The sequence below is a fragment of the Chanodichthys erythropterus genome, chromosome 8 (genome assembly GCF_024489055.1).
Source record: "Chanodichthys erythropterus isolate Z2021 chromosome 8, ASM2448905v1, whole genome shotgun sequence".
In the NCBI taxonomy this organism is placed as follows: Eukaryota; Metazoa; Chordata; class Actinopteri; order Cypriniformes; family Xenocyprididae; genus Chanodichthys; species Chanodichthys erythropterus.
The window spans coordinates 5,976,814-5,990,245 of NC_090228.1; the positions used below are offsets into that span (position 1 = coordinate 5,976,814).

The 13,432-nt window shown below is 37.3% G+C and overlaps 1 protein-coding gene across 3 annotated transcripts in view; it reads right to left on the minus strand.

Annotated features, from left to right (window-relative positions):
* Window positions 1-13,432, minus strand: part of ninj2 (ninjurin 2) — a 30,924-nt gene that overhangs the window by 16,425 nt on the left and 1,067 nt on the right. For 2 of the 3 annotated variants that reach the window (XM_067391611.1, XM_067391610.1), the window contains exon 2: window positions 12,658-12,774. In XM_067391611.1, the coding sequence (XP_067247712.1) occupies window positions 12,658-12,774 (117 nt within the window). Of the gene's footprint in view, window positions 1-6,647; window positions 6,759-12,657; window positions 12,775-13,432 lie in introns of those variants that run through there. The other variant, XM_067391612.1, reaches the window with a different exon arrangement.

Consider the following 13,432-nt stretch of genomic DNA (forward strand, 5'->3'; position numbering starts at 1 on the left):
GGAAAAAAAGCCTTAATGTCAGGGGGGCACATATGATTCCCAAAGAATCTAATTTGGAAGCAGAAGGCATGACCCCAGAAAACCCCACATGTTTTTCTTTCACATGTGACATCTCAGCATGAGACTTTCCTCCAGGGCTTTCCTGTCTTTCATTGTGGAGCACCCACTGTTTTGGCCCACTAAAGAACGCTGTATTTCCTCCTTCTTTCTGAGAAGCGCTGTCAAGGAAGAAAAGCAGACAGATGTGACTGGATAAAGTAACTTAAACTGACAGCTGACCCATGAACGATCAATCATGCTGTCAATGACAAGCCATGTTCAAACACTCACCCAGCAGTGCCATGTGTGTGTCCTACACCAGTGAAGCCTGAAAGACAAGAGCTACACATGCCTGTCATATGAAAACAGCCGGACCAAAGTGTGACTGTTTATGCCTTGAGATCTACAGTGGCCCCAAAACTATCTGGACACTTAAGCTACACTTACAAATGTCTGAACTTCATTGCAAGTGGCATTTGAAAAGTTCATACAGGTGTAGTTTCATCACGTTAACTATATGTGTCCCTAACATTTGACAATTATAAAGTGTCCAAACACATTTTATCTTTTATCTTGAAATATTTTAAATGGTAAATGTAGGGGCTTTTTTTAGATCTTTTGATCTAATGGACAAAATAAGCTTGTGCAATTTACTTACAACAATGTAAGGCTGAACACCGTTACTGACAATCATTATTTTGGCTGTGTGAGATTCTCCAGCTTTGTTGTTGTTGAGCAACCGAAGTGTGAGCTGTTAACCCTTAAATGCATACCTCGGGTCTTTAGTGACCCGGGACGTCATTCACTACACTCCTCCTCGTTCATTTTTTAAAATTATACATCAACCTTGTTGGTATTCCTCAATCAATTCATTATAAAGAATATAACAAGAAAAAAAAATCATAAAATTATAAAAGAATGCCTATTTTTGTATTCATTTTTTGTAAAAATTGTACAGGGTCGCAAACGACCCGAGGTGTGTATGAGTGTACGTGTATTTTTTCTGCACAACAATAACTGAATCTTAGATGACGGAATAAGTGCAATTCACCTTTATTCCACAAGGTGGCAATGTCTGATACACAATGATGAAGTGATGACTCATTTAGACAGAAAAACAAAATAATAAGAAAAACATGAAATGGCTCAACGATTTACTGCAGAGCAAGTACTGAACACAATCAGATATGACTGTAACGGTCAATGGATGGATCTGGTGAAGCTGTTAGCGATCGAAATATTGATTTTGAAGATGTTGAAAATTATACAGTTTTGAGAATACGTTTGAGATCGCGAATGGGCTCATATCCGTGACCTCAAACCTAAAACTAACCCATTATTTGCTGAATTTACTGGGAAATGAGCTCTGACAAGGACAGTGGTGATGGCATAAAACATCTGCTCAAACTGAGCCCTTTCAAGCTCCAAAAGGTAACAAAATACGATTTATTTTATTCTTCTGTAATTGTTACTCTAATATCAGAGGAGTTTTATATTATCGCGACAAGTAGAGATCCTTCAATGTTAGATATAGATCCGGGTCGATAAAGACCCGAATATGTAAGAATGATTGGCGAAACAGTCATGCATTTAAGGGTTAAAGCTCCGCCCTCTTCTGGAAAGAGGCCAGGAGCAGCAGCTCATTTGTATTTAAAGGGACACACACAAAAAAGGCGTGTTTTTGCTCGTACCCAAATTTGACAAGCTATAATAAATGAACTTTGCTTTTACAGTATATATCGAATGCTTCACTGCTTAAGAGTGCTTATAACGCAAACGTCCACTGAATTGTGTATCATGTCAAACCCACAAAGCAATAATCATGTTGTCACTGGGACACTAAATCAAGAAGATCAAGGTGTTTCATCACAGACGTGACACTATTGCAACCTCAGGTTGAGTGTTATTCATTCATATATGGTTGTAGTGTCAGTCGATATCTTTAAACAAACATTCTCTAGAGACACTGCAACAGCAGAACTATGCCAGTTTCAATTTCCTTTCAGTTGTTACTTTTTAACCATTCTATCAAAGAGCTTATCGTGTCTGCGACAGATGTGTTCACAGGCTGGTGGAACATGTCCTCTGTGAGATCTCACACCAAGAGGCCCCTGTGAAAGAGGCCCGATTCCCCCTTCCCACAGGTGAGGGAATATGCACTTCACATATCTCATTCTGATAGCTTTGACCTTGATCTTGAGGACCCCATCAGCCTTAAATTCAGGACACATCATGACCTATTGGTCCACCGTGCTCATGTATATACTGCATATGCATCACCTCCGTGACATACACCAATAATTCCCAGAACTGTGTGTGTTTTAGAGATGAAAAATGTGAAAACTTCTTACTTGGTTAAACTCGTCAGTCAGCAAGGGTCTGCTTGGATTCCAGTGGTATGGAGAGTTATTAGCTCGTTTAAAAGACAGATGCTGCTCTATTTGTTGTTAGGATGACAAAAAGTTGTAGAGGTTATATTTTTAGCGGTCTACATCAATGTCAGAAAGATTGAGATGGCCAATCAAACCAACTGTTCACAGAAGACAAGAGTGAATTCAAAACGTGATGCTTTTGTGCATGGTAAGGTAAGTAGCTAAACATTTAATATTTCACAACTGTTTTACAATAGAAATGTTAAACAACCCACAGTAATATCCGAACTACTGAACTTGACGAAGTTTTGCCATTTTGAACTGAAAACATGGTATCTGGTAGCCTACATTATTCATGTATAACTGAGTGTGACGAGACAAGAAATGTTTTGTGTTTTCAACATATTAGACATACGAATACATTGTCATACAGCTCATACAGATATACGACGACATTTACTTTAAAGTCCCCATGAATTCTTGTTTGTTATGGAATATTGCAGTGTTTATTATAAATGATTTATCCGTGCACATCACTAAACTTTCTCTCCCTCTTACAGCAACTTCTCTTCTCTGATAATGTGTTTACTGCTGGAGGGTGGAGCAACCTGTCACTCACATGAGATCAACCAATAGCAAACCACAACCATCCAATCAATTCCCAATGGACAAAATCAAGTCCCTCCCTAGATTCCTTTTCACTTGGATATACATCACAATATAGGGAAGAAGAGACTATCGCAACTTCAGTTTCATGCAGACTGTAAGCTAGATAAATGCGCACAGAATTTCTATAGCTACATTTACGCTGTCAGTTTTTGGGATTGACAACTGAATTAACTTACAGGCTAGAGTCTTGAAATGTCCCATTCGCACAGCAACTTACATTAACCAACAGCAGCTTTTATATCTTTTTGGAGAGCAGCATTTGAGTTGTGCCGCTCTTGCATAGAACACTAAACTAATGGGAACAGTTTCCATGGAAAACAAAGTATGGATCTAAAATGTTCAGATGACACACAGCTCAAATTTGTTCTGTCCACACAGCACAGGTTTTTCAAGATTGCGGTTATGACTTGTGAGTCCTGAAAATGTATGGGTGCGAGTTTGATTATAGAATGTGGTTGCCACTCCCATAAATAGGTGAACCGTGTGTGAATGTAACTGGATTAAGGACTCAAATACAGGTCTGAAAACCATATTCTGTTGCTGTATGAACTAGGGGTGAATTCAGGTTAAATGGGACACTTTTTTCTAGTATAAAAATGAGTTTGACAATGTCCAGACAGAAATTACTTAACTCTTGGAGGGGCGGATTTTCCAGTCCATTTTATGACTAGGAGTCATAAAAATATTTCTTACTTTAATAGAAGACCTATTTCGCTTGTCATAATATACAGTAAAGTATTATTCACAGTGATAGGCGATAAAGAATAGCCTTGTAGCACTTTAGTAAAGTGAATCAAATCAGTAATTTCTCCTACTATTTCTGATTGTGACTTTAAGAAGATGTCTTCATCAAGTCAGTAAGCATTCTGTGTTCATCTAAACAGAAACTATATAAACATCTGTGTCCAACTGTCACCGTGGTAACCAAACATCCAGCAGAGGAGGAGAGTTAAACATTAAAGAGTGTTATTATTATAGCAAACAAACCTAATTACCAATAATGCACTTACATAACACATGTTTGGCCTTTAATGTAAACCTCATGACTGAATCACTCTTATCTGCCTTCATTTGAAGTTTTAAAGTCATCAAACTATGTAATAAACTTACAAATGGCAAGTTTGTTTTATTATAATAAAAAAATATGGTGCTACAAAATGCACTGTATCTCATCATGTGACTGCTTTACAGGACCCCTTCATAGATGACAGCATAATTGTAAAAATCTGTTTCACATCCCACATCTGGAAACACTTATTTCTCTCAGAATTCCACGGTGCATTAGAGTATTGGCTATTATTGTTACTGCAACAGCAGCAGTGCATCATGGGACATGATCTAGGCCTGCAGGCCAGACAGATCTATGCATTGCTTGGATTTCCATGGAAATTCAATATGAATTCAACATGCAGTCAACTCCAAGTCACGAAGAAAGTGAAAAAGCAGGGGAAAATGACACGAAGTTGAAGGAATGCATTCAACACGTGGCTGTGTTGCTTTCAAATGTGTCTCACTAGTGTGAGAGATGCCAGATCAGGTGCTACTGCCCACTATAGAGCCTGGTTGAAGTGGCACCAATGTGCCATCAGGTCAAAGAGTAGTAGCCAGTTCCCAGAAATGCCAGTCATCATCCGGTACTTCACAAAAACACTCCAAATGTTTCAGCAGAGAATACAAGAAAAGACAGGAGAGAATTAGATGTAAATTGCACTGCCAAAGAAAAACAGCTTAGACATGCACAAATCATTTAATGTTAGGCCTAAATCAAAAGATCCCTAGAGTAATATACGTAATGCTCATATCCAAGTTCAGATGACATGGATTTTACATCCAATGAACCCCCATAGTCGTTATTATAATCAGTGCATTATCTGGCAATCATTTTCACAGGGATCACTGTGCTCTGTAATATCAGATAGTACTCTAATGCCCTGCCTGCGAGCACTGTGTAATCCAGAGGAAATGGGATCCCAAGCCCACTGTCAGGACACTGGATTAGTTTGGAGACGCCACCAATCCGCGCTTCTTAGACACATGGTGTGTGTCGTGCTGCTGCAAGTGACCGGACTGAGACCTTAGTTTCATAACTAAATTGTCTCTTTGCTGCTCTGGCCATGGGCAAGTGTTATTAAATATAATAATATAATGTTGTTATAAAATTAACAAGTCAGCAGATATGACATTTGGACATTTACTGGTACAATTTTGGCAGATGGATGTGAGGCAAGGATAGTTCTATGACAGACAAATCCTGCAGGAACTTGTCCCTAGGAAGTGGAATTTAATATATGCCACTAATAATAGAAACATGTCTGAAAAAGTCATTGAATAAAACCTTAAAGGGAAAGTTAACCATAAAATGTTTTTGTTTTTTTTCTACAGAATGCAAAATATACAGTTTTTTAAGAAATAAATACTTTTATTCAGCAAGGATGCATTTAATTGATCGAAAGTAACAGTAAAGACATGTTACAAGAGATTTTTATTTTAAATAAATACTGTTCTTTTGAACTTTTTACTCCTCAAAGAATCCTGAAAAACATTGTATCAGTTTCCACAAAAATTGTTTTCAACACTGATAATAGTGAGAAATGTTTCAGCATATTAGAATGACTTCTGAAGGATCATGTGACACTGAAGACTGAAGTAAGGATACTGAAAATTCAGCTTTACTATCACAGGAATAAAATTACATTTCAAAATATATTAACATAGAAAACAGTTGTTTGAAATTGTAAAATATTTCATAATATTAAATTTTTTACAGTATTTTTTTTTTTATCAAATAAATGCAGCCTTGGTGAGGATAAATCGTACTGTCCCCAAACTTTTGAATGGTAGCGGATTTTGAAGAATTCGAAACCAATGACATTCATTGTACGGACCAAAAAAAAAAAAAAAAGAAGAAGGAAAGTCATGCATGTTTGGAACGACATGTGAATAAATGATGACAGAATTTTCATTTTTAGGTGAACTTTCCCTTTAAGAAAAAAAAGAATGAGTAACTGAACTTAGTTGAGTAACTGTTTTAAAAAAGTTTTAGACCACCACAACTTTAATTATGGTGGTCTAGAACTTTTTTAAAACCAAAAAAAAAAAAAAAAATCAGAATTGCCTATTTCTGTCATCTGAGATAATGAGCCATCTAAAAAATATCATGATGCCAGAATTGCACCTCAACAGATATTTTTTACTGGACACATATACAGTTTCCAGCTTTCCGAGTGTTATAATTCTCTCCCTGGGATGCCTTGGTTGACACAGGTTTGTGACAATCCTCCTGACCCCAGTAATAGTTTGGTAAGTGCATGTTTTGTTGATCTTCAGGTACATTAAATGTTGAGTCTGTCTTTGCAGTCCATCACTAATTGATATTTGATGAATTCTTTGAGTGATGCTCAGCTTTAGAAGAGAGAGAACTACATGATCACCTTCCTCTAAGTACACAGAACATTCTGCACCCCGATGTGAGGAAGGAGAAGGACAGAGAGCAGAATAAAGAAAATAAGGAATGTCATGTCGCAGCCCCCAAAGAAATACCAATGACTTCTAGACGTCTCAGCATACCTGTGGCCGATCCGTACGTCCTCTTGCTGCTGACATGGCGAGTCCCAGATGACTGTCGTTGACCTGCACAGCTGAATCGTAGTCGAGATATGGCCGGAGTTCCTCAGAGAGGCAAAGAGGGAAAGCTGGAAAAAGCTTTTGAAGAAATGCATGGCACACAGCAAGGACAGCAGTCCAGACAAACAAGTGTGTTATTCATTTTTTCACTCCAACCCATTGGACTGGGTCACAACAAAACTGAGCATTCCTTTGTAAACAGTAAACCAGTCAAATACTGTATGTCCAATATAATCACAGTCTGCAGAGAGAAGAAAGACGAGATTTTTCTGTTTCTTGTTCAAGTGCCCAGTCGGTGTCATTAGACTCAAATTCCCCCATCCAGTCAAAGGCTACATTCAGAGCTCATTCGCACAAAATGCAACATTTTGATATTTTTTATAAATCTGTGGCCAAAATGTGGTCAGTGTTTTAATATAAAGCACACAAAAAGACTGAATTGGGAACACTGGTAAACAGTAATAACTTCACTGATGTGTTTTCAGAGTTAAAATACTTTCTCCTATCCTAGTTTAAGTAAGCCATTTATACTATAGTTTGATTTTCCTAAAAAAGAATAAACACTGGCTATTTCAATATTGCTCTATTTGTTTAAGCAGCCCGACATGTCAACAAGTCTTCTAAAGCCATTTGAGATCGGAATCACTGAGTAAGTGAGTTGGATCAATCTAATTTCTAAATAATTCAGACTGTTTTTGTAAACTGAATTAAATGATTCATTGAAAAGATCAGATTCAAAAGAATGATTTGTTCATGAATTAGACATTGGACCAGTTGAACATAAATTGCATCCGCCTAATTTCTAAATAAATCATTACAAAAGTTTTTGCGATTCTGTTTTGCGATGTTTTCTTTTATTGATTCATTTATTATTTGGACATTGTTATTTCTCTCATGGCTTTTCCGAATCTAATATTATGGAAACTTGTTTCCGCCACTGAATAAATAATAAAAAAAGATAACTGTGACTTTTATCTCACAATTCAAACTTTTTTTCCCCTCACAACTGCAAGTTTACATCTCGGATATAAACTCACAATTAAGAGAAATAAAGTCAGTATTGTGAATTAGAGAATCCTGACTTTTTTCTCGCAATTGTGACTATATCACGCAATTCTGACTTTATAACTCGTAATTCTGACTTTATGACTTGCAATTGTGTTTATATCTCGCAATTCTGACTTCTTTTCTCAGAATTGTGATATAAACTCGCAATTGCGAGTTATAAAGTCCTAATTTTGTGTTATAGTCAGAATTGGGAGTTTAGACTTTTTTTCTCAGAATTGCGAGTTCATGTCTCACAATTCATTTCTCACTAAACTCACAATTCGCAATTCTGACTTTTTTTCTCAGAATTGTGAGTTTAGTCACAAGTTTAGTCACAGTTCTGACTTTAACTCACAATTGCGAGATATAAAGTCAGAATTGTGAGTTTATATCTCGCAATTCTGACTTTATAACACACAATTGTGACTTTATATCTCACAATTGTGTTTATATCTTGCAATTCTGACTTACAGTAACACGCTATTGTGAGTTTATAACTCACAATTGTGAGTTTATATCTCGCAATTCTGACTTCTTTTCTCAGAATTGTGATATAAACTCACAATTGCGAGTTATAAAGTCCCAATTGCTTGTTATAAAGTCAGAAATTTTAGTTTATATCTCGCAATTTTAAATTTGTAACTCGCAATTGTGAGTGTATATCTCGCAATTCTGACTTTATAACACACAATTGTGACTTTATAACTCACAATTGTGAGTTTATATCTTGCAATTCTGACTTAATAACACGCTATTGTGAGTTTATAACAAAATTGTGAGTTTATATCTCGCAATTCTGACTTTTGAGATATTGAATTGTGAGATAAAAAGTTGCATTTACCTTTTTTATTTTTTATTCAGTGGCAGAAATAAGATTCCATATTTTATGACCACCGATGTCGTAATGCTGCAGATTTTAGGTGTAGCCACATATTGTGTGAATAAACTAACACAATATTATGCATATTGCATTTCAAGCCATATCATACAAAACCCAGCACACCACAGCAGTTCGTTACACATCATTCAATGGCAGCTGTGTGGTGTTACAAGACACTGTCTTCTGACAATGTGGCGTTGGGATGCTCCCACATATTAGATAACAGCGTGCATTTGGATAAAGCATGTCCGGTATTAAACCATGAAATGGATATTTTCATCCAAGACGACAGTGACCTGCTTGTTTTCTTGTTAGCAATTATCCAAGTGAGGCACATAACGTCCCATTATGCAGTCACAATAGTGATTTGACTCACAAAGTCACAAGGGAGAATAATAATTGCTGTAATTACAGACACAGAAAGGATCAGCTAAAGGCATCAAACGTAGCAGATACTTCTAAAAGGTAAAGAGCTGAAGAGCAGCCTCCGTTAAGGGTGATGGTTGACAGAGGGTCCTTTCAACTGCAGCGCCCCGATGCAGGTATGTTAAACATGCCATGTTTGCTAAGGGTTCTGGGCCTCACTAAGAAAAAACAAGAGCGAGGAGGAGCCGAAGAGAGAGAATGACCGTGAGAAGGTGATAGATGAATGTCGAGACATTTTTGCCCTCCAAAATGAAGGTTCACTCAACAGTGCCATCGTCCAGAGCTTCAGTTGTGAAGAGCTAAACAGCAGCCTGTTCGCTCTCACAGTGACAGCTCGTGCTGGTCACTCACTCGTTACTCTTTTAAAATACACAATGAGGCATTAGCAGCCATAGACACTGACACAGTCCATGGGCTGAGTGCCATTGCAGCTGCAATGGTGGTGGACACGTGGCATTTGTGGTCTTTTGTAAGCATGTAACCTCAAACACTGAGCCAGAGAAGATGACCACATTGAGACCTAAAATAGACTGAATTAAAATTAACTTCTGGTCCAAGTGGTCAATGCACTGTGTGTGAGCTAATGTGCTGTGCATACATTATACAGTACTGTTAAAACGTTTGGAGTTGGTAAGATATTTTAAGTCTCTTGTGCTCACCAAGGCTGCATTGATTTGTTCAAAAATACAGCAATATTGCAATTTAAATATTGCAATATTGCTGTATATACAATTTTCTATTTTAAAGGGGTGGTTGATTATGATTATACTTTTTTAACTTTAGTTAGTGTGTAATGTTGCTGTTTGAGCATAAACAACATATGCAAAGTTACGATGTTCAATGTTCAATGCTAAGAGAGATATTTTCTTTTACAGAAATTGTTTTTTAAGGACTACAACAAATGGCTGGTAGGGACTACAAGGAGTTTAGTGACATCGCCAACCATAAAATGTACATAAACCCTGCACCCGGGAACACATAACAAAGGGGGTGTGGCCATGTTGGGCTGCTTTAGAGTTGTTGTAGTAGAGTGTTGTTACCATGCCGTCATTGTACGCCGGACTGCTTCACAAACGATGGTCAATTCAACACTGGATTTGCACAAAAGATTAACATGACGACACATGCTAGTCGATGAGTTGAATCAACTCCACAGCAACTAAATTTTTTTCAGTCGAGACGCTTTATTGCTATGATAGGGAATATCCGTGGCACTGTTACTTGTAACTGATTTTGCAGATAATTAGTTTCAGACTAGATGTTGACACAATGTAGTTACTATGTATGTCTGGAGACTAGCAATATTAATTTGTCATTCATTTTTTTTCCGTTCTCTGCTTGTTGATGTCGTTGTACAGCAAGAATGTTGTGACAGTTGGTCGGTGTGGCCGCCCCTCCTCCACTCTGATTAGACGGCTGGCTAAAAAGTGACAGTGATGAGCGCAGCGTTTTACTCAAAGTTGAACATTCTTCAACTAGAGGCGACCGGTAAAAAACGCTGAGCTCTCAGCGCTTGAGCATGTGAAAAAAAAAAAGGCTCAGCACCCTGTTACGCTCCTAGCGTTTAAAAAATGCGGTGCTCCCATTGAAAGCAATTGGAAAAGTACGCTAGCCGCTGGAAAAACGCTTTGGTGGACATGGCCTGACTGACAATCGTCATTTTGGCTGCGTGAGATTCTCCAGCTTTGTTGTTGTTGAGAAACCGAAGCGTGAGCTGTTAAAGCTCCGCCCTCTTCTGGAAAGCAGCCGGGAGCAGCAGCTCATTTGCATTTAAAGGGACACACACAAAAATGGCATGTTTTTGCTGACATCCAAATAGGAGCTATAATAGCTATAAGCTATAATAAATGATCTGTGGGGTATTTTGAGCTGAAACTTCACAGACACATTCTGGGGACACCAGAGGCTTATATTACATCTTGTGAAAGGAGCATTATAGATCCCCTTTAATATATTTTAAAATGTTATTTATTCCTGTGATGGCAAAGCTGAATGTTCAGCATCATTACTCCAGTCTTCAGTGTCAGATGATCCTTCAGAAATCATTCTAATGCTGATATGGTGTTCAAAAACATTATCAGTTGCTGTGGAAACCATTATGCATTTTATCAGGTTTCTTTGATAAATAGAATGTTCAAAAGAACAGTATTGATTTGAAACAGAAATCCTTATATATAAAAACTATATATAAAATTATTAATTTCTTTTAAAGCAAAAATCTTACTGACCCCAAACTTTTGAGAGATAGTGTACACTAATGACTTTAAAACTTTAAAAGCTTTAGCAGAGACATAACTCTTCTGAGAAGTATTGTTAACAGCGTAATGCAGACTTAATGACCAAATTCAGGATATTTCCCTTTTAGTTAATTAACAAAATAGTTTTGTTTTCCTGTACAGTATGTAAAGACAATAGGCTCCTCCCATCCGCTGAACTCTGTACATTGTGTACCCTCCACTCTATACCATCAAACAGGGCTTGCTTTAGCAGTAGGAACAAAAACACGGACTTCTGCCAGACTATCTGTCATCACCTCGCTCTGATACCTATAGAGTGTTCTAAAGTGGAATGTGGCCACTTGTTCTGAACTTTATGTCAGATTCCCATCCATGGTCATTTGTCTTATGACCAAGTTATACAATGCATACAGTATTATTAAGATTACTGAAAAACAAATCTGAATAGTATTTAGATTTTTTTTTTTCCTGAGCTCAGTTAAAAAGAGCATTTTTGCACACAATATGAATAGTTGAAAAAAAATTATTGGGCTATTTTTTCTTCAGTTTGCATGATCTGAAATATTTCCTGGTACATGAGTTGGTCTGCATATTTTCTAATTTATACATCACCTGACTTTTCATACAAGTGTGCTGAAAGATTAGCATGTACAGACATCCAGTTTCTCTTTACAATGGAATGTTAAACTTTCCAGCAGGCATTTCACATGCTGACTTTAAGATAACCCTACTTACATTCATTTAGATTATGCATTGTCTCAGTCTCGGAGTAAACATTTACCTTCCGGAGTGTTGCAGTAATCTTAAGATCAGTCTAAACACAATACCCCAGTAATGCACAGTAAGGACATCCTGCATAATGTTAAAAAATATACAAATTATAGTTATCATAATGAATAATCAAATGCAACGTATGTTGGCTGCTAAGAATTGCCAGTTTTTCTCACTCACTCATTACCACCGCCAAGTGGATACACTGATGTACTGAAACTACATGACATGCAACATATGCATCCTCTTCCTCACTTCTTATTTTTGTTATTCCCACAATCCATTTAGAGAAATCTTCAAACTCACTTAAATCTACAAAGAAAGATAATGCACATTTAACACATTTTGTTTGCACTAATTAATTAGTCGAATAATGAAAGGTTTGTTGATGTATGTTAATGCAGTCTTCTTTGATATTCGTACTGGTGTTAAATTTCCACATGCTCTCAGTTGACCTAACAGAACTCAATCACTGCCTTCATATGGGCAGGGGAACAAAGTGTACCCATCCCAGTCAATGCATCCAGAACAAACAACCTCTCGTGGTGCAATCAAAGACGCATACTGTGATCTCGACACCTTACTGTCTTACTTGATTATGCACATCCTGCACATGCTTGTGTTGCCTCGGTGGACCCCACAGGTGGTTTTGTGTAGCAGTATGGCCTCCATAGAGAATCTGTGATCCTACTCGACTCGTGTGTGCCATCTGGAATGCAAAAAAGAAAAACAAATGTAGGGGCTTCACATAAATAGTCTCTGAGAAAACAGTGTCTGGGCCACAGAAAAAGAGACTCACGTGTATAGAGAGGACGAAAAAAAAATACATTTGAAAACAGTTATGTTTCCTGTATTTTAATTTAACTTATACTTGTATTTGCCATTTCCTATACTAGTAATAATATTTAAAGGGGTGGTTGATTATGATTTCACTTTTTAACTTTAGTTAGTGTGTAATGTTGCATAAACAACATCGGCAAAGTTACAATGCTCAAAGTTCAATGTAAATGGAGATATTTTCTTTTAAAAAATTTGCTGTTTAAGGACAGCTGTGTTGTTGCTATACCGTCATTTTACACCGGATTGCTTCACAAACGAGGGTCAATTCAATGCTGGATTTGCACAAAAGATTAACATGACGGCACATGCTAGTGGATGAACTGAATCAACTCCACAGCAACTACATAAATTTATCCCTAACCATTCAGAAACATCCAGTTTCATTCTAAAAGTTGTAACTTCTTCCTGAGTCTCTCCATCAGTGTCGACTCCAGTTTGAACAATGTAAGGCTGAACACCGTTACGGAAAATCCTCATTTTGGCTGCGTGAGATTCTCTAGCTTTGTTGTTGTTGAGCAACCGAATTG